At 42.1% G+C, this 12,345-nt stretch overlaps 1 protein-coding gene across 4 annotated transcripts in view; it reads right to left on the reverse strand.

Moving 5' to 3' along the window:
• LOC138538055 (complement factor H-like) overlaps positions 1-12,345 on the reverse strand; it is a 981,558-nt gene that overhangs the window by 274,111 nt on the left and 695,102 nt on the right. For all 4 annotated transcript variants that reach the window (XM_069641504.1, XM_069641501.1, XM_069641502.1 and 1 more), the window contains exon 16: positions 5,993-6,169. In XM_069641504.1, the coding sequence (XP_069497605.1) occupies positions 5,993-6,169 (177 nt within the window). The remainder of the gene's footprint in view (positions 1-5,992; positions 6,170-12,345) is intronic.

Below are 12,345 nucleotides of genomic sequence, written 5' to 3' on the forward strand. Positions count from 1 at the left end.
CAATATCTGTTCTTCAATATGTCCAGTACCCACTTGTATGAGGTGGTGAATTGGGATTGCACGTCCTGTGCGTATGGGTAGGTTTGAGGGGTTTAGCCCCATGTACCTTGAGCAAATTATAGGCCCTGATTGAAAGGACTGAAGGTTTGGTGGTTTTGCCCTCAGTATAGCCTGTGTGGTCTGTAGAAACTGCCTCTAGCAGGCAGGACATAGGTCCTGCCTGCTAATTTGCATGGCTTTACAGGCAAGTAAAGTAGCCTTTTTAATTTGCGATTTGTAGACTATATGCCACACATCTCACCATCTTGCAGGCCACTTGATATGCCATTTAACTTTCCTTTTGTAGTGGGGCTTCGGATGTTGACGCAGAAGCCCACACCTATTCATTGCCATGGTTATCACAAGTGATTCATGCATGGTCTATGCCCATAAATGGTTAGCATCTTCAGGTTATGGTCCGTGTTTTTTCTTTATCCTGACACATATAGATCTGCTAGTCGGTGGTTTGGCTACTGTAAGTTTGATTCGTTTTTCACTGACCTTGGAGTGAGCCTCCAGATATCTTCCATGTCTTCCTTGAAATCCATGTCCTCTTCCCCCACTTCAGTAGCAGTGTCAGATTTTGCTGCTGCTCTCTTAAGTATTGCATAATACTTCCCTCGATCATCAGTTGGTGAGTTTGAGACTGGTGAGCCCAAGTACTCTGGAGAGTCTATTGGATAATCTGTGTGACCATCCCATTTTTCTTCTTGAGGCTCTTTCCTTTCTTCTAACTCCTACTCACTAAAGGTCTCTTGTAAATCATTGGGACTAATGAAATCCCTTTTTTGTGTCTTTGGCTGAGGCTTCTCCTCCACTGAGTTATGTTTTGTGTTTCGCAAGAAAACATTTACTCTGGGGGCAGGAGTGATGGGAATAGGCTGAAGGGTTCCTCTGTAAGGGTTCATCCTCTTCATTTTCCTGCACATGTTCTGTTTTGTCCTCAATAAAGAAGTCGTCCAGAGGAGATGCGTAATATGTAAATGACACTGACAGGTGTGTGTAGAAGCTATTATCATTAAGCGTTTAGCTGTTGGGGTCATATCTAATGGTGTCCTAACAGTGTGAGTCCACTTCAATCAACAATGGGTGCATAAGTGCAATGTTTCAAATTCATTTTTTGTTAATCAGCACCATTTTTGGTGCTATGTTTAATGGCTGGCTTCTTGAAGCAATGAGTTGTAGTTCATTCCATGGAAGTGGAGGTCAGATACTGCCTCCTCACAGTCTAAAACAACCCTTCTCCAGAGTTAACAAAGTCCACCCACCTTCTCAGTGCTCAATGTCTATGGTTGGTTGGAAACCTACATTCCAATACTGCAAGCTGCCCACCACTTTTCTCTTTGAGCCTTGAGTTTCTCAGTCTTAAACCATTGACATGCCTGGAACTTGTCCTCAGCATGGTCATGGAGCATGCATTTATTGCACACCTGATAGGTGTACTTCACTGCGAATTTGGTCTTACAGTTAGAGCAGTACATACAAGTGTATTCTCCATGAGTGTATTGTAGCAGGGGAAGATGCAGGATAGAAAGAGAGAAAAGAAAGGAGGTAATTCTCAAGATTTGTGAAGATATATCCCCTATAGTCCTGCTCTGAATCTGTCACCGCAGGGGCAGCGTTGGCCTTTGGTTCTGGTTCACAGTCTTCTCCGTCCATATTTCAATTATCAGGGTCCGAAAGGAGTCAACATTTCAGAATCAGCTTCTCTGTTAATTGAACATAAAAGTGCCTCCCACAGCCACATCAATAATGCAAAAGAAACAATCTGAGGATTTTTAAGTGTGCAGCCTTATGGGGACACATATAGGATAGGGACAGTGTTGTAGCAGCAACGTGTCAACAACCTTTGTCTTCGAGATAAACAACTTGTAAAACTCTACACAAACCATTAGATGGTAGTCTGTGCAAAGCATGTGAGACTAAACGGATTCACAATCCTCAGAAATATACATATGGTGTATATCACCTACCCTGTAATAGTCCTTTTCCACAGGCAGCTCCTGAGCATACAAAAATCTCAGGGCAGAATTGGTACTTTAGCTGGATGAGGTTCTCTGTGAACCAATGTTATGTTATGTTATGTAGGCTGAGCTGTCGTTGTTCCTTCATCGTTGCCTGGCCGCCATGAGAGACTGGATGAACCACAATTGGCTTAAACTCAATGGAGACAAGACAGAGTTGTTGGTGTTGGGTTCTCCTCCCTTCACTCTGGGTGTCCTCTTTCTGGCCTTCTTCCCAGGGCCCTCTTCCTGTTCCGGTTGTCATAGTAAAGAATTTAGGAGTTGTGATCTCTGCCACTCTTTCCATGGATGCACACGTGTTGGCGGTCTGTCAGGCTGGCCATTTCCAGCTTAAAACACTGAGAAAGGTGCTTCTGTTCCTACCCCGGAATCTCAGGCCGCCGGTGGTAGCTGCCATGATTTTGAGCCACCTGGATTATTGTAACTCGCTATATCTGGTCGAACCTAAGTGCGTTGTCCAGTGACTGCAGCACCTACAAAATCTGCCCATGCGTGCAGCAAACGGAAGCCCTTATAGGGCCCACATCTCTCCAGTTTTGCGCTCCTTGCATTGGTTGCCTGTGGCCCAACGTATTAGGTTTAAGGCACTCTGCCTGGTTCATCGTGTGCTGCACAACCTAGGGGCGGACTATGTATGGGGTAAATTCACCCGATATCTTTCCAATCGGACATTACATTCGGCCTTGGATGGTCTGCTGTGCCGCCGCCGCTCTCGTATTGGAAGCTGGGCTTTCTCGGTGGCCGCGGCCCAATTATGGAACGACCTTCCATTAGCTTTGAAAAACTTGTCTAATCATGTGGCATTCAGAAGGGCTTTGAAGACTTACCTGTTTAGAAGCCAGTTAGTTAGATGGACCTGTCAGCTGTTTGCCTCCATCTGCAGCGCCATGATACCTTCGGGTAACTGTGCGCTTTAAAAGTTGCCATAACATAACATAACATAACATTTCCCCACTAGTTTTGTTGTATTTGCGAGGACAAGCATAGGTTTTGGAACAGACAAACTTTTTGTTTTGGACTTGTGGAAACAGACTTTCCTTAGATTTCTATAGGTAGGGAAGTTCCCACCATAACAAACGGTTAGTTAGGTATTACACCATCCTGATCATTAATAACGCTTTTTTTTTTTTAAATGTATCTCTGCTGTCTGTCATCTCTCTTGATATCATGCCTGTCTCGCTCTATACACTCTCAGAATAAGAGAGCGAGGAAATAAAAGAGGACAACATTCACAGCTTGTCATATCTCAGTGCGAGGTCACACAAAATAAAAGGCAAGCTCTGTAGTTGTAAATGAAAGGGTGGAGATGTCTGCCTGCTTGCCTGCCATGGTAGGGGAGGAGCTGAGGGTGCTGAGGGGAGATATGTGCACAGAGCCTGTCTCCTTTTGCTGGTGGAAGTGTCATGTGAGCTCAGGAATATAAGTACAATCAAGCATGGAGAGAGAGAGAAAGCCAAGTGGGGGAATCTGAAAAGGAAAAACCAGGCCTACATCATAGGAAAGTGTAAGACAAAATGCTGAACCATAATGATATTCACTCACTTAAGCTTGTGAGAGTAAAATGATGAAAAAGTGAAAAGATGGATAGGGAAAGCAATGAAAAGAGGGAACATGCCCTATGCGTGTGTATGTGTGTTTATATGAAATGAATATATATACAGTGAGAAATCATTCCTTTTTTCACCGTGAAGGTGAAACAATCCGATGCAACAAAACCCTTTTAATTTGGTGAAGAAACTTTAGTTGAAGTGTTGTTAAAGTGCCAATTATAAGTGACCTCCTGAAGGTCCTATTATAGATAAGCAAATCTTGATGCCAAACAGGATTACACAAATCTCTTAAAAGTTCAAATGAATATGCAAATCCTTAATACAGTTGAAAATCATGTGATTCTGGGTTGCGTCAATCCTCCTAATGCAGATGTAGTTCTATGTCCTAGTCTTTCTCTTTCGTCATACACCTTCATGATAATCCATCATCATATTTCTCCTCCTTCATCATAATCCTCCTTCCTCATAGTACTTCCTTCTTGTTCTTCTCCTTTACAGCTAACAATCCTTAGGGCACATTTACTCACCGTAATAAAAAAGAAGCCATATTCGGGACACAGGTAATGGGTGCTTCTGACTTGCACTCATAAACATTTCAGCCTTTCCACTATCTCACTGATCCTACTCCCCATTCCCTTTCTTTATAGATTCACATGGCCAACATTATTGGCAGAATGGCGCTATCCAAGACCACTTGACTTTATCTTAGCTTTCTTTTACCTTATCTTCGTTAAAGTCCTTGATCGTAGTCTTTGTGATAATCCTTTTTCATAGTCTTTCATCATATAGCTTTACCCTGGCCCTGCTCCATCATTATCCTTCATCCTAACCCTTTTCCATCATAGTTCGCTGGTCTATGATGTTCATTCATCACAGAGCATCATATTCCTCCTTTGTCACAATCCTGTGTCAAAGAACTTTGTTATATTCATTCTCCATCATAATCCCTCATCATAGTGAGTTTCCTTCATCAATGCCCTCTCTCATAGTCTTTCACCATAGTCCTTCTCCTTCATCCAAATCCTTCATCATAGTTCTTCAAATTCAACGTAGTCCTTCATCCGAGATATTTTCATTCATCATAGTCGTTAGTTATAGTCCATCAATTTCATCATACTGTTTTCATAATCCTTTCTCATAATACTTTTCCTTTGTCTCCACCTAACTTCTGCATAGTCCTTTTCCTTCACCACAGTGCTTCTTCATAGACCATGTCCTTCATCATATCCTTTGTCATACTTCTTATCTGCTATAGTCAGTCATCATAGACCTTTCTCCTCATCTCTCATTCATCCTTATTATTGTCCATCATAGCACTTAGTTCTAGTGCTTCCCCTCATCCAATGACTTTATGTATACTATCATAGACCTTTTCCTTCATCCCAGGCCTGGTAATGCATCCTAGTAATTCCCATTTGTCTTAGTCCATCTCCTTTCTCATTTGTTTTGGCCCCTCATACTTCATCTCATCCTTCAACCTAGTCCTGGTCCTTTACCCTACTCCTTCTCCTTCATCCTTGTCATGTGTCCCAATATGACAGCTTCATCCTATTGTTCCTTTCTTCAAGTGCTTATTCTAAGTCCTACTTTCTTTTTCATCCTACGCCTTCCATGTTATTCAAGTAATTCATCCTATTACTAATCATGTATCCTAATACTAGTCCTTCCTCCTAGTCCTTTGTCCTAATCCTTTGGCCCAGTCCTTCTCCCAAGTCCTTCTCCCTGTCCTCCTCTGTAATCCTTCTCCCTGTATTCCATTCTTACATTCCTTTGTCATAGCCCTATAATGTCATATTTCTTCATTGTCCTGCTGTAGTCCCCCTCCTAAATCCTAGACATATGTCTTAGTCCTACAATTGCCTTCATCCTTGGGGCCCTTCTCCCTCATTCTAATCATTTTCCTTTGTCATAGTCCTTCATCCTAATCAGACTGCCTTTAAGGCAGTCTCTCGGTCAGTTACACTCACAGTTTCCCCCTTTCTTGCCCTGTTGTACGTTATCAATCCTTTCTCCTTTTACCCTCGACATACAGAGAGTAACAGATTGTGTAATAATAGCTGTGTGATGAATGGCTGTACTGCTTGCATTTTCTTTGAGCTGGAACTGTGCCTTTTTGTTCCAACACAAATTCTTTCCTACAAATATAAAAAGCAATGAACAATAAGGGTCCAAACTATTTGCTTTGCAAATGCGTGTTATTCATACAGGCTGGCAGGGTGTCAGCATTTATAATCTGCCTTTTTGTGGGGCAATGTATTATACAAGTATGGTCACTCAATGTAAGACATCTCTGGCTGCTATTTACAGAGCAGTGCATTGAATTAATACACATCATTATAAAACCATATGCATGCATACTGTAAGAAAATGTCCACATACTTTTGCAGGCAGGTGGATTTTTCCATTGGCCGTCCATACATGTTATTAGTTGACCTTTTTCAAAAACATATCCAGCATCACATTTGTAGGTGACTGTATTGCCGGAATTATAGCTTTGCCTTCTTGGACTTTGGATGGATCCATTATCAATCTCTGGTGGAGCAGAACATGATGTAGCTGGAGGAACAAAACAAAAAACAAAAAAAACAGTATGTATTGGACACTGTTAACACTCACGGCTGAAGGAAATAGAACCTGCTTCAACCACATGATTTACTGTGCTGGATTTACAGCAGAAGCCTGAAAATTGAATTTATACAAAATTACTTTCTGAAATAACACTGATATTAGTTAGATGGAACAGAATGACCCATTCCACCATTTGCTGAATTGTCATGCACCTCCTTTTCTTCTAATGTCTGCCATCAGGTCCCTTTCCCCTCTTTACATGACCCAACCCCAGCATATACATTATACCACTACCCCACACTTCCCTTCTGCCTTCCAAAACATCACCCTTCTTTATAGCCACTTCACCCACTCCACTTACCTGAAAATGCCATGCAGGTTGCCTCGACTTCATCGACATCAGTTGCTTTAACTTACTTATTTATTTATTTAATTTATTTGCAAAGCGCTGGAACAAGGAGCCCTCAGGCATGAGAGTGCTGAGACAAACATACAACACTCAACATAAAGCAGGCCGGAATAATTCTTAGGGGTGAGTACACAAATGTGTGTACGGTTTATTCAAAAAGCAGTTTTCAATTTACGTTTGAAACTGACCAGTCTAGAGCACAGTCTCAAATCAGGAGGTAGAGTATTCCAAAAGCGTGAGATCGAGAAAGGGAAGCATCCCTTTTCTACAAGTGACAGTTTAGCTTTTGGTAATTCCAGCAGACTGGTGTTATTAGACCTAAGGCTATATCTGTCTGGTAGCCATTTCAGTTGAGTTGTCAAATAGGTTGAGCCCTTTCCATAGAGGCAAGGGTGCGCAATGCACAAGGTATGAAACATAACCCTCTTGGCTAAAGGAAGCCAGTGAAGCAATCTCCTTGCCGCTGACACATGGTCAGTTTTTCACAGACTTGCTACTACCCTGACTGTGTTGTTCTGAACAACTTGCAAGCGATTGATCTCCCCCTTACCCACACCCAGTAGAATGATTGCACAGTAGTCCAGGCAACTTCCTATGATAGCTCTAGCCAGGGTAGCACAACTGGAAATTTCAAGAATAGGTCTGAGTTGAGCCAGGAGCTTGATATAATATGAGGAGTTAGACACAAGACAGCTAATGTGAGCCGTCATTGAAAGTTCTTGATCGATGGTGACTCCCAAAGTCTTCATTTTCTTGAGATTGGGAAGCAATCAATCATCGATTTGAATGGAGGACTATGCTTGGTCAAGGTGACGCAGCTTGGAGGGAGTGCCTAGGATTATAAGCTCTGTTTTGGAATTGTTCAAGGCAAGGCCATTGTATAACACCCAGCCATTAATATTTCTTGTACTATGCCGCTCTATTTATCACTGTACGTTCAATCTCTTTTGAACCTATTAGACACATGGGGCAATCCATGACTTCCCCATCCCCTCACATGTTTCTCATTCATCTTAATGTTGCTCTATCTATCCAATGCCACCTCGCCTGCCTGTAGAATTTCCAAAGCTTCCGCCCTCTTGTCATCGGGAAGGAAGTCCAGCATGAGAGCGATCATGAACCACCGCTCCCAACTTACTAAAATGGCGAGAGAGTTGGCGGCATTGATGGTAGTCGCTGCCGACGTGATAATTCTCAGCCCCATGGCATCCAGCTTCTTCCCATCACTGTCTGGGGGAGAGGAGGCCGCTGAAGAGGAGGAGCCCGAAGACTTCTTCTTGACTGCTGCCGCAACCACAGAGTCCGGGGACGGTTGGGACTGCACGCACTTAGGCGCAGAGTCTGGCACCCTGTACTTCATCTGATAACGGTCCCTTTTTGCCAGGGCCGAGGAAGGATTCTTCATGAAGGACAACCCCTCATCCCAAAAGTCATCCAGGAGCGGGATCAATAGTATGGTCTTCCTCTTCACCTTGCAGCGCTGGTATAGGAAATATGTTAAGGATTTCAATCAGGCACACACCCAGGTCTCACCTACCATGTAGTGTGCAGTGAAAATCTTATTTATTTGTGTCTATAAATTCTATATTCTGAATGATATACCACTCATATCACACCCATCTCAAAATACCCCCCAGGTCACACTGTACCAGGAATCAGGCTAGTTTGTAAAGGTAAATATTTATTTATTTATGTATTATTCAAATCACACAAGTATATATATATATATATATATATATATATATATATATATATATATATATATATATATATATATATATAGCAGCAATCACCAAGTGGTGACAGTACAATTCAGAAAATAAGTAAAGCAATTGAATTCACTTATAATAAGGCAGAATAGAAAACACAGGAAAAAGAACAGTTTTGGTTTGTGAACAGATAGCGTTTAGGTTAATATTTCCCCCTGCAAAGTTCTTTAAGGTACAAATGAGCAATCCGACACAGAGGTAAGTAATCAGCAGGTATTCAGGAATGAAAGATAATGTCTAGAGTCTGAATGCAATCTTCCCTCCCCAAACAAGACAGAAAACTGTTTTTGGAAATTGACACTTTTGAAATGACAGGTGAAAATGGCTTTGTAAAATAATGCAAAAGGGTGCAAAAATGCTTGAATGAAGAAATATTCTTAGGAAAACAACACTAAACAGGTCCTAACACACAGGAGCTACAATATAAACAACAGTACACACTTTAGATCAGGATGGGATTTGAAAAAGACATGTGTAAACTTTTGAAAACTGCAATTCGCTGCAAAATTTCACTATGCGATTTTTGAGAATAATGGGTCAAATACACTGTTCCGCGATGCAGTTATTGGATATGGTATCAGTGAGAGTTGAAATTTCGTTTCTATGTATAAAATTGAAGAAGTTATGGAGGTTGTAGTGAAAGGCGTTTCTGCAAAATAGGCACAAAAATGAAACAGAAATTTGGTTTTAAAAATGACAGATTGGTTTTGTTGTACTATATTAATGACTATGAAAAAGAGAATGCCACCCAGGAATCTCCACAGTTACATGGCCACTGTAACCCTTCACGTGGTGGATATATTTATTTCTGGGATTTACTTTAGTTACTCAAAATCACTAATGACTTAGGGTTTTGTAAAACACATGAGAAAAATCAGCGCAAGAATGGTTCTGACAATACTAGGGTTCTGAAGTTAAAGATGGGATGGGCTGAGATTGGGATAAGACAATGCAAATATACTATAGGTCACTGTTCTTCCTATTGATACTTACAGTCCCTTGTGATTAAAATTGGACCATCAGGGTTCTGGTCATTGGATCGGGTCAGGTCTACCGGCAGCAGGGCACCTCTGGCGGGATTGGATCAGCAGTGCCGTTCGAGTCAATTTTGGACTACACCTCAAACTGGATTTGGATGGGCCTTTCTGGTCACTGGACACGGTAGATGGCAGGATGCAAGTTTCAGCAGGCAAGCCTTAATGGTAGCAAGCCAGACTGAATCAGAATTAAATCCCCTCAAGTTTGGGATGTTTGAAATTGGGTCTAGCTAGAAAGAGTTCAGCAATGCTAAAGTCTGGATTCTGCAAGGAAATCTGGAGTCAGCTGCCAGGTGAAGAGTTCTGGATAGAATGAAGAAGTCAGGAACAAAGCGCTGCGCTGGAATCTGGATGTGTTCAGGAAGCAGTGTCTTCAGCAAGCAGTCTCTGTCTTATGTGTGGTGAAGTTCCTATATTTATCATGCCAAGTGACATCACAAAGTTTATGGTGTGGCCAGAATTTCAAAACACACACCCACGGCTGTGAGTGGCCAAAGGTATTTGCCTCGTTTTGGTTGGCAGTCAGAACAGAGCTGTCATCTTTATGATGGGATTTAGGAACTCCCACATTGATTTTGACCAAAACATAACTTTTGCACAAATGTACATTTAAAAAATGATGTCCCCCTAATAACATTGGACACATACCTTGTATATTTAATAGTTATGTTCACATTCAATCCTCATCTCTGTGAGAGCTGTCTTGGTCATTCTATAGAATGTTATCGTTTTGAACCATAACAGTTTAGACTACTAATTTCTAATTCAGAACATATCTGGGCGGTTATCACTGGATCGTGTATATACAATCTTAGACTGGCAACATTAATAGTTTTGCTACAATTAGGGTTTTCCTGTAACTTTGGTTCCTTATGTGGTACAGGGTCCATTAATGTCTTCAAAGCAAAAGCCTAAAATTAGGTTAACATCTACCAATTTTTAGATGTATCCTCCTTCAGGTTGCACAGTTAAAGAGTTTCACATTTAATAACAAAAAAGGATTTCAACAACAAAAAGTTCCAGCCGTTTTTTTTTTTAATCCTTTGTAACTCCCCTTCACAGGCAACAGCTGTCACAGTCCTTTGATCAGGGAGGTGTATGCTCTTCCTGGAGAGGGAAGCTCCCCTGTAGAGATCAGTAGGCAGCTTGCCATTGTTCTTGGCTCAGCCACAGACGAAAGTCTGATGAGGCCATTGTGTTCCTGGTTGGCAATATGCAGGAACCATTAAGGCTTCCTGTAGTAAGGGAGTGTCAATTTGAAAGTGTCAATCTTTCCCAGGCTTGCACTGTCACGTCAGAATTAATTATTCACTTAACTCCAATACTGGGTTGCTTTAAATTCACTTTATAGTGTTCATTTCACACATGTAAAAATAAGCACAGTTTACAAGGGATTTGACCATACAAAAGAATTAGGCCCTTCACAAACATGCTTTAAATAGGCAAATTTTGCAATTTCTTCAGGAAAAAGAAACAGTTTTAACTGGGTTTGACATCTAATTTTCTTATGCATCTGTCAATCAGTGAGGTCCGGTTTTCTCTGAGCCACCTGGAGAATCTGTGATTTCAGCAATTTTTCATTTCAATAGCTCATTGGGGAAATGACAGATTTAGCACCAAAACAGCACTTTCAAGGTTGCAATGGATGGGGAAAACTGGATTTTAAGGGCATTTTCGGATCTTAGCCCACTTCTGTGGCCTTGCTACATGTGACAGGTGACAGCACCCACTGACATTCAGTGAGTCCTGTTTTACCCCAACTTTGACTTTGTGTGGCAGGGTGTGCAGCCTTTTGCGATTTGTGAACCATGCACAGTTTTACAGATTTTTGCGTGCACAGGGTTTAGCACATCCATTTTTGGCAGTTTCCTTTCCCCCATTGGCAAAGGGGTGTAGTGGGGCACGCACTGGCATGGGTAAAAATATACCACCCCCCCACCCCCGACTTCAACGTCGGGTCCGCATGGTTTTTTTTTTCCCCCCTTCGGTCCATGTGAAGAAATCCGGTTGCTTCTCCCATCAGCGATGGATGCGACACGCTCTCCTTGCTGGTTCTGGTTGGAAGTGTGGAGCGACACTCCAAGAACTCTTGTTTTTTTTTTTTACTCCCGGTCCCCGAGGAGATCCTCCTTGGTGATTAGGTGGATTTCCAGTATTAAAAACAAAACAGAACATAGCACGGTTATGGAAACTTTCCCCACTACTGTTCCCCGGGGGACTTCAGCAGTGGGACAGATGCATGCATTTAATAACAGTTGACAATATTCCCTGCATACATTGAATCATAATTTACAGTTTCCTCGCATGTAATCAATGAACTTTTAATAATTTCTCTATATGTCCGCATTTTTCCCCTCTGGGTTTCCGGTAGGCTCTTATATTTGCTGCAGTGTATGCTTGGGATGGCAACTCGTTAGCTGGTTTATGTGGACCCACTTGTCTTCCCCTTCTGTCAAATTTCCCTTGGGGATGCAGATTCTGTAGGTGAGGCCTGGGATGGTGACCTCTCCTCCATTTCTGAAATTCAAGAAATAGAGCAAGGCTGACCGGAAGGCTTCCTTTAGGATTGCTGGGACCTTGAGATTTACTCTCCAGTTGGGACAAGGCTTGGCAATAACCGGGGTCCAAATTAATTTCGAGTTAGTTGAGGAGGTGATTGCCCATATAAAAGGCGGAAGGAACACCTCGCACGAGCCATCAACTATGTCCTATGCTTTTCTCATCGCTAGAGATTTTGATTATGCCACAGCTAATCAGAAGATTTTTGGAACAGGGAGTTTCCAGGCCCCATACCCATGGATCAAGGGGCTCAACGGCGGGCAGGGTCTGGACTTTTGGGAGTTTCCTGAATAATACCTTGCTGATGGAGCTTTCTTCGCTATTCAAGTCAACTCGGGCGAGGACAGACTCCTTCCCGTCATTTAACTGAATCGGGAGGAAGAGCTGTTC

Source organism: Ambystoma mexicanum, chromosome 1q (assembly GCF_040938575.1).
Source record: "Ambystoma mexicanum isolate Mex_15411 chromosome 1q, UKY_AmexF1_1, whole genome shotgun sequence".
Lineage (NCBI taxonomy): Eukaryota > Metazoa > Chordata > Amphibia > Caudata > Ambystomatidae > Ambystoma > Ambystoma mexicanum.